Source organism: Chanos chanos, chromosome 4 (genome assembly GCF_902362185.1).
Source record: "Chanos chanos chromosome 4, fChaCha1.1, whole genome shotgun sequence".
Taxonomy (NCBI): Eukaryota; Metazoa; Chordata; class Actinopteri; order Gonorynchiformes; family Chanidae; genus Chanos; species Chanos chanos.
Window position 1 is genome coordinate 42420800 of NC_044498.1, and position 13266 is coordinate 42434065.

The 13266-nt window shown below is 38.0% G+C and overlaps 3 protein-coding genes across 3 annotated transcripts; 1 reads left to right on the forward strand and 2 right to left on the reverse strand.

Moving 5' to 3' along the window:
* The first annotated feature begins 1739 nt into the window (after positions 1-1739).
* rhd (Rh blood group, D antigen) lies at positions 1740-5778 on the forward strand. Its single transcript, XM_030771952.1, has 10 exons — positions 1740-1881; positions 2513-2705; positions 2979-3129; positions 3217-3364; positions 3577-3779; positions 4079-4216; positions 4610-4737; positions 5085-5164; positions 5436-5509; positions 5719-5778. Exons 1-10 carry the CDS (start codon positions 1740-1742, stop codon positions 5743-5745), a joined length of 1284 nt encoding a protein of 427 aa, XP_030627812.1. The 3' UTR covers positions 5746-5778.
* An 870-nt stretch (positions 5779-6648) lies between these two features.
* On the reverse strand, positions 6649-11055 carry tmem50a (transmembrane protein 50A). Its single transcript, XM_030771085.1, has 7 exons — positions 10965-11055; positions 10117-10226; positions 9766-9878; positions 9265-9332; positions 8503-8595; positions 8264-8324; positions 6649-8164 (listed from the first exon to the last, which is right to left on the reverse strand). Exons 2-7 carry the CDS (start codon positions 10216-10218, stop codon positions 8119-8121), a joined length of 483 nt encoding a protein of 160 aa, XP_030626945.1. The 5' UTR covers positions 10219-10226; positions 10965-11055; the 3' UTR covers positions 6649-8118.
* A 510-nt stretch (positions 11056-11565) lies between these two features.
* Positions 11566-13150, reverse strand: mgst3b (microsomal glutathione S-transferase 3b). The gene is made up of 4 exons (XM_030770789.1): positions 12954-13150; positions 12616-12738; positions 12295-12367; positions 11566-11992 (listed from the first exon to the last, which is right to left on the reverse strand). Exons 1-4 carry the CDS (start codon positions 13077-13079, stop codon positions 11892-11894), a joined length of 423 nt encoding a protein of 140 aa, XP_030626649.1. The 5' UTR covers positions 13080-13150; the 3' UTR covers positions 11566-11891.
* Positions 13151-13266: the final 116 nt, after the last annotated feature.

Consider the following 13266-nt stretch of genomic DNA (forward strand, 5'->3'; position numbering starts at 1 on the left):
GGCGGGCAATTACATGTGTTGCGTACGCTTTTGGCGTTGTCCACCTCTTTCAAATGTACGTTTTTAGCGTAAATCGCACTTACATACAACCTTGCTTGTTATGATTTACATTAACGTGACCAAATGAGATTCGAATACACAGGGATTAGCCGCCGATGGGCCAATGAAAGAATATTTACTCGTAGACGTTGCTGCCAAAGCGAGAACAATGACATACTGTTTAGCATCTGACAAATCTGAAATAGAGCTTCACAGTATCTCGTCCTCAAGGCTGGCGAGCAGTAACCAAACCGATATCGAAAGCTTTCACGTCTCCTACCCCCAACTCATCAATAGTGACTGACTGACAGATAGACATTTTAGAAAAAAGTGCAGAGGTGCAACAATAATAACCACACGTGCGCGGGCGCTCGCGCGTATATGTAATTATCAAAACATATTGAATGCCAGTGATTGGAATTGAATGAACAACTGAACCCAAGCCATTGATGCAAACCTTCTGCCTTTTACAGGATTTATTGGTCAACACATTAAAACATTCTTAACAGAGGCAACATCTTATACTAAGGTCATTTAAATCGCAGAAAAAGTGAAATGGCTGCTTAAATTAGATAATGTAAGGACAAAACCCTAAGAAAACGTACATAGAGTATTGTCCACGATCTGCACATGTCCATGAGCCTTTTTCATTGTCCATTAACGGGGAGGTCAGATTGTGGTTTTTCTTTTCTTTTCTCTTCCTTTTTCATTCTTTTCTCTTTGTTTCTTACAAACTGAGATATAAAATATTTTTAAACTTTTTAAATATGCTGCGAAACATTGGATTTCAGATCTCAGATTTCTAATATATGAGTGCTGAATTCATTTAAAAGAATTGAACTAGATAATCCTGCTTTAAAACACTTTGTAGTAAACTTAAAATATCATCAAATAAATGATCATAACCTATTCCCCAAACCCTCCGTTGATTTATTTACTGATCGATTGATTTAGCCTTTGTTTATAGAAAAGGTCTACGATTCTTGACACAGATCCCAAAAACTAACATCACCTTGATGGCAGAAACCCATCAGCTGCAGGAAAAAAGCAGGAGTCAGGGAAAAGGCAGACAGAGAACGCAGAGCAAAGCTCACTGTCCACATTTCTCCCCACACATTCAGACAATGCTTGAGCCCCCAGCCAAGGAGGCTGCTGCCAGTGAGTGGATGCAAGGAGAGACACTTGCCTGCTATAAAGGAGATGATTCCCTGACCAGACGTCCTGTATCTAACAAAGTCACTTGCTCCTAAAAAAAACCCAGCTACTGACCCTTAACAAAAATAAAAACAAAAAACCTTCCACTTAGAAATCGGATACTGGAATGGGATTTTTGACACAAAATAATGACCTACATTCAAGTTCCTTTCCATGCTTAAGTTATCGACCTTTTAATTAACGTACATTGAAGACAAGGAAAGATTTCTGTTTTTCTTTTTCCTTTTTTGTACAAGAAATTCTCATTTTAGTGTACATGCTGAAATAGCCAAAAGAAAAAATACAAAGTTGTAATGAAAGGCATATTCTCCTGCAGTTCGGAGGAATCACTGTAGTACTCAAGGTCTAAGAAAATCTTTTTATAAGCCCATTTGAATGGACTTCAGATAATGAGAGAGCAGGGTGACAGCCACCATTCTGGTGGCAAGAGATTAGATGGCTGCAAGATGTATGTGTGAAAATGCACTCGGCAGTTAGGTTCAGACATGGCTCCACGGTCTGCTCCCAGTCTCCGGCCACTTCTGCCTGTTCTGGCCTTTCTTCTTCAGACAGTCTTCATAGGACTTTTTGCTTTTTTTATTGAAATCAGATGGACTGAAGAAACATCTCAGGTCAACACTTATGCAGGTTAGTATTTTTTCACACTTAAATGTAAAGTGTGTTCTGAAAGCTTAGGTTGTACGCAACATTCCTTGCATTCCATGCAAATTTTAAAATAATCCTGTATGTAGCATGTCATAGGATCAGTCTAAACAAAGAGAATGTAATTATGTATGTATTTAAAGGACAACGTAATTATTTATGTACTTTCATCTAAACGTGGTATGCAGAACTGAATACTTGTTATTCTGAGACACTCATATCAGAATACAGCTGATCTGTACATAGGAACACATTCAGTATTCTGTGGTAAAATCTCAGGAATTCTGAGGGAAATAGCTTTTACTAAAATAATTTCACTGGAACAACATTAAAATTACTTTCAGGATACTTTTTAAAGAGACTATGTATTTTATTTATTTATTTAATTTTATTTTTATTTATTTATTTATTTATTTTTTTTGCATGCGTAGTTGTGTCGTTGGGGTGGAGGGTGGACTGGTAACCCTGGTTTGCTGTGATAAGAGATGTATTTTGCACCAGCAACACCCTCCCCAAGGTAGACAGTATTCTTGCAGCAATAAACTTAGCCAGAGCTTTTATCAATTAGCAACAAACTTCACTGCCAGAGTAGATATTTGTTATTTGTCTTATTCAGTTTTCCAGGATGTTCATGTGGTGGTCTTTCTGGGTTTTGGATTCCTGACCACATTCCTCGTGCGCTATGGATTTAGCGGCTCTGGGTTCAGTTTACTGGTCGCAGCCATGGCAGTGCAGTGGGCCACTCTGTTGAATGGCTTCCTCTTGTCTACATGGAACAGCAGAAAGAAGATCGCTGTTGATTTGGACAGGTATTAGATGATGCCTGGAAGATAGACGTACATGAAAAGGCTAAAGTACAGAACTTATGCTTCCCCTCCTCTGATTTTCCTGTGATTTAATAGTGTCACTCTAATGATATATGTAATTATAACATTTCATCGTAACACTGTCGTGACCATCTCTTCTGATGGGCTAATGGCTGTAAAACCGTCATTTATTTTGATTAAATACCTGTATTAGCTGTCACATTTTAGCTATCTATGCCACAGCTAATTTCTTTGGTTCTGATTGCATTCTACCAGCTTGGTTGATGCAGAATTATGTGCAGCTTCCTCTCTGATAGCAATGGGTGCTGTCCTTGGGAAGGTAAATCCAGTTCAGTACATGCTCATGGCTCTACTGGAGGTAACGTCATTTGTGGTCAGTCAGTGGCTGCTGCAGACCCTAATTAGGGTAAGGAAATGGTCATAGAAGAGTAGTATGTTAACCATGTTAAACTTAGTTTGTAAAATGACTGAGCTGTTATTTCTGTATTATCAGATACAAGTGATGAACACTATCATGTATCTCCATATCTTTGGAGCATTCTTTGGCATTATGACGTCATGGGTCCTTTACCGGAAGGGAACAGAGCAGCAGCATGAGAAAGAGAAGTCTGACCACAAGACTGGCCTGTTCTCTATGCTAGGTGAGTGAATTGTGAAGTGACATGGTATAATATTCTTGAAATTGACTCCATTTTAAAGTCTGAGTTATTACCATTCTAGCAAGAAAATACTTGGTGGTTTTCGGTGGCTGTTTCCATTCAATTCAGCCCTCATCAGGGAACTCAAAGATCCTGCATATGTCATTTAGGGCATTATTTTACACTATATGTCTCCTTCTCTCTCTTCCCTCTAGGGACCCTTTTCCTATGGATGTTTTGGCCTAGTTGTAACTTAGTGCTGCTGAGTAGTAAATGGTGGACATTGAAGAATGCAAGGAGGCGCGAGATTGAGAGCAATTTGAGTGCTGTTTATGGCACATACCTGGCGCTGGCAGCCAGCTCAATCACTGCTTTTGGGATGTCTGTCTTGACCAGTCCCAGAGGCAAAATCAACCTGGTGAGGTTTTTCAGACATCGTACATGCATGGTTTAAATGATTCTTTTTTTGTTAATGATTAGTGAAACCTATGAAGGAGACAACTGGTGGTGTATGAAATCATTTGGAGAGTTAGAAAATGTTTCATTAGATAGCAAAAATAACTCTTACAATCCCTCTCACATGCCAGCATTACTGTTTGAAGGGGCACAATGTCCAGGGACTGTGTAGAAATGTTTGATACTGTTTAAATGAGCATGTACATGATTACAAAAAATATGCTTTAATATTTAATATTGTTAATGTATTTTTCCCATCAGGTTCACATGCAGAGTTCAATACTTGCTGGTGGTGTTGCTTTTGGGGGTGCTATGACAGCTGTCCATGTGCCATGGATTGCAATGACACTTGGCTCATTAGCTGCTGTTTTGTCAGCTGTGGGATTTCGTTACCTTAAGGTACTGACTCTCCAGAAAAAAACTTCTGGCTATCATATGCTGACTGCACAGTTGTTTAATTTTGGCTTCACTAATTTTGTACAATGTTACTAGATCACTGCAATGCTATAAGTAATAATGTGATATAAAGTAATATGCCCTAAAGTCATCTATGATTACTTTAGTCAGTAATACCATTTAACTTACAGTTAATGTGACTGAGGTGCTTATGATGTACAATGACCAACACAACAAAGTCCTGGACAACATTCTGGAAACAATATTTTAGTAGCGCGCATAAATATAAGCACAGTCCTTGTACTACTGCATACCACAAGAGGAGGTCATGGATGGGGAAATCTCATCTGAATTTCTGGTGAGATTACTTAATGTTTGTGAATGCCTCTGCTGTAGCCCCACATGCAATTAGCCTTTGAGTGTCATGACACCTGTGGAGTCCTCAATGCCCATGGAATGCCGGGAATTCTGGGATGGTTTGCTTGCCTACTACTACAGTTGATCGATACTGAAGATAATATAATGTAAGTGATCATGACTGCAGACCTGATCACAGTTCTCCACCTGCAAGTATTTATTACCTGTAGTAGGGCTACTATGTAAATGCTTGATTAAATTCTGATGTAAATTCTTCATTGATTCCTCATTTATTCTTCCTGTGGGAAACCAATTGCAACTGACTAAAATCATTATTGTGTGTGCAACATATTTCAATCCACATTTGACTGGAGTTTTCTAGGCCTTATATTAATGTAACAATTTCAGTATATGCGTACAACCTTTGTTTTACATATAATGTAGTTCAGCACAGGACAATGAGATTACAGAACATGCTGATTGTAGTATAATTGTACTTATGGTTTCTCCTCAGTGCGATCAGGCTTGCTTGTTATCACATCAGTATCCTGTTTATCATGCTCGCCATGAGTTTGGTCCTGGGAGCCATTACAGGTATGTTGAGATCACACTCCTAGGTAATAAATTACGGTATGGGTGTTTTCAGCGTTTCATGTAAATCATTCACCATTCACACTAAGTTGTATGAAATGAAACATTGAAATATTGAAGTATTGAAATCTTATGTTTTATTGACACAAGTTCTTCTTAAATCAGATTTTTCCCAAAGGCTCTCATGTCTTAGATCTGTACAGTGCTGTCAGAAGGCTTATATATTCAGACAGTTCATAAAACCTGGTTCTTTATGTCTTTGCACTGAATTTAGGATTCATTTTAAAGTGGAATTTTTGGAGAGCACCACAGAACAGGAAGTGTTTTGATGACCAAGCATTTTGGGAGGTGAGAAATTTTCATCATGCTGGCTGGTTTGTCACTAAATTGAATGAATATGGTGCGGTTCTGCTTGTATGACCTGTGGAAAGTTTATTTGTAAGGACTACTTTGATTTCATATTAGCATAATTTTTAGCATTTGTCGATTCCTTTGTTGATAGTGGACATCATGAAAATAAATAATTGTGTACCTGCTCTCAAACTATTATTTTTCAGTTTCCACATTTAGCAACCCGGAAATGAGGAGTAAAAAGAAGTTGGAGAAGTGGATTTCAGGAAAAATAACAATATGAAGATTTCAGTTAATGACTTGGTGCTTCGAGACGTGTGTTTGTGTGTGTGTTGGGGGGTGATAAATATATCACAGACAGCATCGGCTAAAAGACAGTAGACCACTGCAAGGCTCTGTGAACTGATTGAATTACCTAAAAGATAACTACATAATAAAGCCTTTGTTTTAGCTAGACAATGAAAGATTGTCAACCAAAATACTATTCTTTCTACCGCTCTTGTGTTTATGGTGTGACTTGCTTAATAAAAGGATTATCCTTGTGTTTGGCCAGGAAATCAAATACTTTAAACAGTTTAGCAACACGATTATGACAGTTACAATTATTAACTGATCATTCATTAAAAAGGGAGCCAAGACCCAAAATTGCTACATTGGTAAACACAAAGAAAAGGATGTTTGAAACATAGTCTGGACATTCATTAATCTTTCTTAAAACAAACCTACCATGTCTCTCTGTCAATTATCTAGCATCCGTATTCTAAATAGAGGATACTCAAAACCATGGTATTACCCAAAATAATCTTCTACAGCAGAATCAAATTTAGAACTATGCATGAAAGCTATGCTATGCTTTCATAGGACTTATGACATCTATGCATATTTATTGAGTGAAATAACATGGTCATCGATGGCTTAATTTGTGTAATTCTGCCCAGAAGACAAGCTCACTATGTAATTTTTAGTTCACTGGTTAAAATCAACTAACCTTGTTGTCAACCTGGTAAGAATCAATTACATCGCTCCTTAGAACTACACCTTTAGACAAGCAATCCATCATAAAAAGCAAGAAAGACCACAAGACTACAGTAATAAAGAAACATTATAGCAATGAGAACTCGAAAAAAAAAAAACTATCAATTTCAAATAAATTTATTTGCTGCGTAACTTATAACTGCACATTTAAAGAGGCAGTATCTTAATGTTGTTACATGAGATAAAGAGTAGAGATTAAATGAGCAAAAGGTTACATTCTTTAAGCTGGTGGCTCAAACACCCTTAATCTATTAGTGTCAACCAGACTTATCCCACTGACCTATCCTCTGTCCTTGAATGTAAAGAAATATCTATTTGTGCTTCTTTCCCCCATCCATATTGTAAAGCTTTTGCACAACAGACACACAACCATTCATAAATAAGTGAACACTAAGCTAAAAGCTACATAACAAAACTCAAAGAATCTGAAATGCCTGAAATAAGGAAGAAAGAGTAACAAGTGAAAGGGAACATGTTGTCTCTAGCGCTGTGGAGTCATCAAAGACGCATTTTCATTTCTTCAAACAAAAGAAAATTGTAGGGGGAGGGGGGGTTACAAACCAATGTACTCACCAAAATTCAAAAGACATTATCCCAGTCAGAGAACAAATTACAAGACACACGAGATTTAAGAAAACAGTTCCCAGACCTATGATTGCAAATTAAAAGTACAGAACTGTTTTTATGCATGGAAAAAGACAACACTTCCAATAACAATTCGAAAATTTTGAAAATGAGAAGCAGTCACTGAGTCATTGCATCATTTTTTATCATCAACCTGTTGGTTTCTTTCCAGGTTTCAGTGGAATTTCCCAACTATATGTACTTTATTACACAAAACCTACAGGGACAGAATTATAACAAATGTATCTTACATGTAAAAGACAGTATTCTTTAAAAAGGGAGACTGCAGCTTGTTTTAAAAGAAAGAGGAGACACTGTTTAGCACACACCTAAGAGAATGTGCTGCCAAAATTCACCCCTCACTGAAAATACAACGCATCAGTACATTTTCCAGGCCATATTGAGAAAGCAACACAAAAACTGAAGAGGCATAGTGAGTTGTGCCAGGTAAAAAAAAAAAGAACAAATTAAAACAAATAAGATATCCAGAACAAGAAAATATGTTGCCATAAGCAAGGCAATATCTGTTGAACAGTTCACTTGACAGAAAATTATAACAAGTGAGCTTTGGTTATGTGAATGAGGAAAGCAAGTAATGGGTAAATCTAGACAAGACAAAATGTTGATGGTTTGCTGTAAGAAAATAAAACAGCACTATAGTAGACAAATTATAATAGAATGTTTTGAAATCTCATTTTAGTGATCTAAAATGACCATTTGTCCTGTTTGGATAGATGCGAAAACTGCTGTGTAGCACAATCCTTACTTAGTCTACAAACTGACATGGTCAAAGTGTTGCCATAGTGGAGGAGACAGAAAAGAAAGAAAACAAATAAAGGGGGAGGAACCGATTTGAGCGTTCTGGTATGGGAGAGAGGGAGAATGAGACACGTGGCTTGGGAGGAGGGAGTGCATTGATGGACCAGGCACGTATCATGAACAAGTTTCTACTGCCACAAGTCTTCAGTGCGCCCAAATTTAAACACCAGGCCCCTGTAAGAAGAAGGAGTTCCGCCAAATTTAAAATGATTACAATCCTAAACAACGACAGGTTTTATCTGTTCCTTCCTTTTTATCTCATATTACTCTTACCCAAAGAAGATGAATGCATTTTGGAAGAAGACTGCAATACCAGGGTACACATGCTCTTTTCCTGTTAAAAGCAGGTAGGAAAACATTGAGGTACAGTCGTATACAAAGCATGACACAATTTTAATAAGTAAAATGTTTCAGAAAATACATTACAGGTTCAAATAAAAGTAATTACAAAGTAAATAAATAAGCCATGCAGTGAATCTCACGGAAATTGGATGTTTTAAAAGCGTGCTTACCAGGCACTACAAATCCTCCAAACAGAATCCACATAGAAGCAATGAGAGAGCCAAATGCCAGCATGAACCCAATAAGTAACCAGACCTTTGCACCTAAGGATAGACCAGGCACTGAGTAAAAACCTCATACAAAATTGTTGTAATTAACACCATCTCAGTCAATTCTGTTTGTGGAAAATCCTATTGGCAAGAACTGCAAACCTTTCAAATGGCAAAAAAAAAAACCCCGTAGCTGATCCTAAAGGTCGTAAAACATATATCTAGTACACAACTTCTTGGCTTAAGCAACGACGCCTTAAAAGGCTAACATTGGTTTATATGTCCCTTCTTTTGGAGGAAAAAGAGGAAAGCATCCAAAGATAAAGATATCACAGAGTGACAGTATCTCACAGTTAACAGCACCATTACAAACAACAACATACAAGCACATGAGTGGCCAACTACTCAATCCAATTAATCTGGAAATGAGGTCAAGCAGGTTTGTTACACAGACCAATATCTAACCAGCCTCTTTGGGGTTGGTTTTATATTGGCTTTATCTTTGTCTCTGAGCAGGAGAAACAAGTTCAGCAGACCATAAAAAGATAACTGTACCATGATTCATGAGAACTCCTGCATGCTGGCACAGTAAAAGAATTTTGATAACGTGATTTGTTGTCAGAGATATTCAAATAATGGTTTTCATCCTATATCAGATATACAGCAACGGTTAGCATATATTTTCTCTCTCTCTCTCTCTTTCACGCACACACACACATATACCTGTTTGTCCCATGCATCCTTCACTGTAGCTATCTCCTCTGACCTGGCCATTTGATACAGCGTTAATCCTAAAACAGACATTAAGAAAAATATGACATAAACCATCACTAAAGTAGTAGAGACTTCTCCTATCTAAGTGTGTTACTGTGAGCAGAGGGCATTAGAGGTGCAATCTGTCCGTGGCAGTTATTTTCAGGAATAAACAGGACGAAGCACAGACAACAATGAACATTTAAAGATTTAGCCTGATGCTGAGACTAAGAAAGACTTCAGTCTTCATTTAAAAGTAACGGCAGCCTACTGCTTTTTCTTTTCCTTGACGAACCATTTTAGATGACATCATATGCATATACATGTGAGTGACAGACAGATCATGGCCCTAACTGCTGATGTGAGGTCAGAAACGTAGTTTTGCTTACAGTGTTACGGATCAGGAAAGTTACTGGGTACACTGATTACAGATATGATCTTGTAGGTAAAGAGGGAAATTTGAGCACTTACATGAGGAAGGCTATGGTGGCTATGACTCCACAGGTGTGGTAAGCGTGGTGGAATGAATTTCCATCGGGGTACATGACTGCTGCATCGATGATGATCCACCAACCAGTGAAGAACTGTTACAGTTACACACAATATTCAACTTCAGCGAAAGTCACAAATATCAGAGTTGACACTGTATACAACTAGTGCATTAATCACAAGAGACACACCACATGCATATGCGTTGCTTAAGATCCTAAGACAATAAAGAAGACATTGTACACATTAGCAAAAGATGAGATGGACTCGCTTATTCAAAGCTTTGCTTCTCACCGTAAAAATACAGCGATGCGCTTTATATGATAAACTTACAAGCACTCCAGCGGCTATTGATGCAATGGTATTCCTTTTCTCACTCCAGTCCACACTGCATTCGCAATCTCCGCACCTGATGCCGTCTAGAAATCCCGACATGATTCTAACTTGAGAAAATAAATGAAAGTTCTATCAGAGATTTTATTCGTTTGCTGTTGTCACCAGAGGGTAAATAACAAGCAAAACTACTGATAAACTACGAATATCGATGTATTTAGCTTGTACCCAATAGATAAGTACTTGGAATGATTTCAGTCAAAACTACCGAATTTTGTTCTAAATCAGTAAGTCGCATGTGCTTGAAGCGACAAACAATGGGTGTATGGTCAGTAGCAAATGACTTCAAGCCACACCAAAGACAGAGCTAAACTGAAACTACGACAGAGGAAATCGATGTTTTGCTTAGAAACAAGTAGGTGTATATGAAGCTGCTCAGTTTCGCTGCTTGAACAGTATTGTACACTTAGTAAACGAAGTACAAAACTACAAGGAGTTGTTCGAAACCAATTTACCCTGCGCAAATCCTGTGCAGTTGGAATGCCCTTAGGCAAATTCAGCTGTATACAAACGATTTTGTCATGTCATGCCCAACAAAAACAATTTCTCTGAACAAAGCAAACTGTCCTCAAAAACCAAAGCAAAATTCTTTGATTTTGTCTTGGCATTACTGAGTATGTAGCCTACTGTATCAAAGCTGTAAACGAATTTAACGCTACATTTTAATGCCTATTGACGAGCCTTGCCACATCTCAAATCCATTCCCAAATGTAAGCCATCGCAAAACTTGTATACATAAAATAACCTACAATATTTAAATCACAATGAGTTGATGTAAATAGTCATACCTTTACGCAGTCTCGTTCGAGTACCTCGACTTTTCGCTTTTCGCGTCAGATCTTCGGACAGCAGACAATCCACAGCTTCCTATAAACCTCTATTATGCGCATGCTCAAGAGGCTCTAACGCCGCCTTTGTGCACGCAGCTTCAAGCTCTGCTAATCGACCAACGCGAAGTCTGAGCTAAATGAAGAGGATGCAGACATCAACTGAAAATGCATCTCCCCAGCAACATGACCTCAAAGAAAACATATTTTATTATTTAAAAGCCATCTGTTACTGAGTGCAAAATACTGCTGCTTAACAGAGGCAATGTTATTTTTGTCATAATTTTAAGATCTTATTGAAATGTTTCTATATTTCATTAACTTGTCTGGCTGGTTTTGAGTCACATGAAACTGCATGGTAAAATCTTACAGGTTCTTAGACAGTATTTCATATAAAGTGACTCTGGTTGTGATACAGTCTACAGGGCGTGTGAAGGAATAGAATAGAGGTGTCACACAACGAGTATGATCTCCACCTGTAAATGCGGTCCATGACAACCTGAAACAGCTATTTCTCAGGTGTTCCATCATATCACTGAAATCAGAAGAGTAGCTTCATGCAGACTTTTCAAATTTGTTTTTATTGTATTTTGCTCTACGGAGACAAACATATGAAAATAAGGTATGGCAAGTGCCCTTCATGATAATCAGTGCTGCCACACAGCAAAATCACATCTCTTGGTCATTCAGTTTGACAAGTGCGATATTTAACATTCTACTTAACATTCACATTTTCAAAATTAGTGGTGAAAATTTCAAAGTATAAAATGGAAGGCATGAGGCTTAAAAAAGATGGTGCTAAGATGATAAATCCCAGATTTGCACATGATTATGTGTGATTATGATAAAAATGGGCAAAAATTCTGATAAAAATTCCTCTTGGGGAGCTTAAACAACCCCCAGCAGCTGCAGAGCAATATAGATGGAGAGGATGATGACACCCAAATAGCCGATGTATCCATATGCCCCCTGCATTCTCTTTGCAGGATCTGAAAGAAGACAAGACAAAGCTGTCAGTCTATCACGGCCACAGTATAAATTCAATGACAAAGGTCCTGTATTACTTGTATGAGTTCAGTTACTTCACTGACACATTCGGGGAAAGTAAAAACCTGCTGAATGTATAATATTTTTAAAAAATATTTGAAATATATGTTTTGATAGAGTGAGGAATGGCATACAAAGACAAATGATCATCTTCACGATAATTTGAATAGATTAAAGAAAACAAAAAGAGCTTTTGAAAAGTAGTCATTCATAAGTCCACAGAGACATGGTTGGGAAGTCATACCTCCAGTGTAGTAACCCCAGGCATAGGAGAACCTGCTGGTTACCCAGATGACTCCAAGCACAGATGCAGCAGTCTGAGTAAAGGAAAAACAAACATTAGGATAAGCAATTCAGCATGAATTCCTATCAATTCAGTATGCATTAAATAGAAAAAAACATAGTGTGGGTGTGTGGTTTATTAGTTTATGGTGGGGGGAGAGAAAGTGAGACAATGGGGAAAATAAGACAGAAAGATGTGTGGGGTCATTTCAGTGTTTACGGCATAAACATTCAGGACGGCGAAAATTATGCATCCTTCCGTTTTATTATGTGCAGGACTCACCGGAAAGACCAGAGCAGCAATAGTCTGGAAGACAAGCCACTGTGGATACACCTCGAGTGTGTTCTGATGTGCCCTCTGGATGCAGTTGAAAACTGGTTCCTTATCACTGTACATGGTGGGGTACTGAAATGTCAAACGGAATAAAGCATGTTACTGACATAGAATGGAGAGTTTAGACTGATTATCCGTAACAAAGAAATAAACAGCCTTGCTGTGAAGGGAAAAGCTCTACGTAACAAGGCGAAATTAATATTCATTCTGTTGTTAGAAACAAAAAGGCAGAGATCAAGCAGGAGTTGAACACTTTCAAAACAGAGAGTTGACTTAACATTACCTACCTTCACATTGTATTTCTTTCTTGCAGAACCAACGTTAACACCGAGGTAAGTCAGCATGACCCAGCTATAGAGATACGTGAGAATAACAAAGCCGAAGTTGGGCGGCAGGATTTCTAAAATATCCATTGTCAAATCGTTGTATTCCAAGTTACTCGAGACAGTTGATTAACAATTATGTCCAGTCACTCCTTGCTCTGCAGGTTTTACAGTGTAGGTAGTAAGTAAGTAGGGGAAGAGTTACAGTAGAGTCTCGCGATAACGTCAAATAATCGTTTGGGGGTTGTTATTCTGTTGTTTATTGATTTATTGTGCT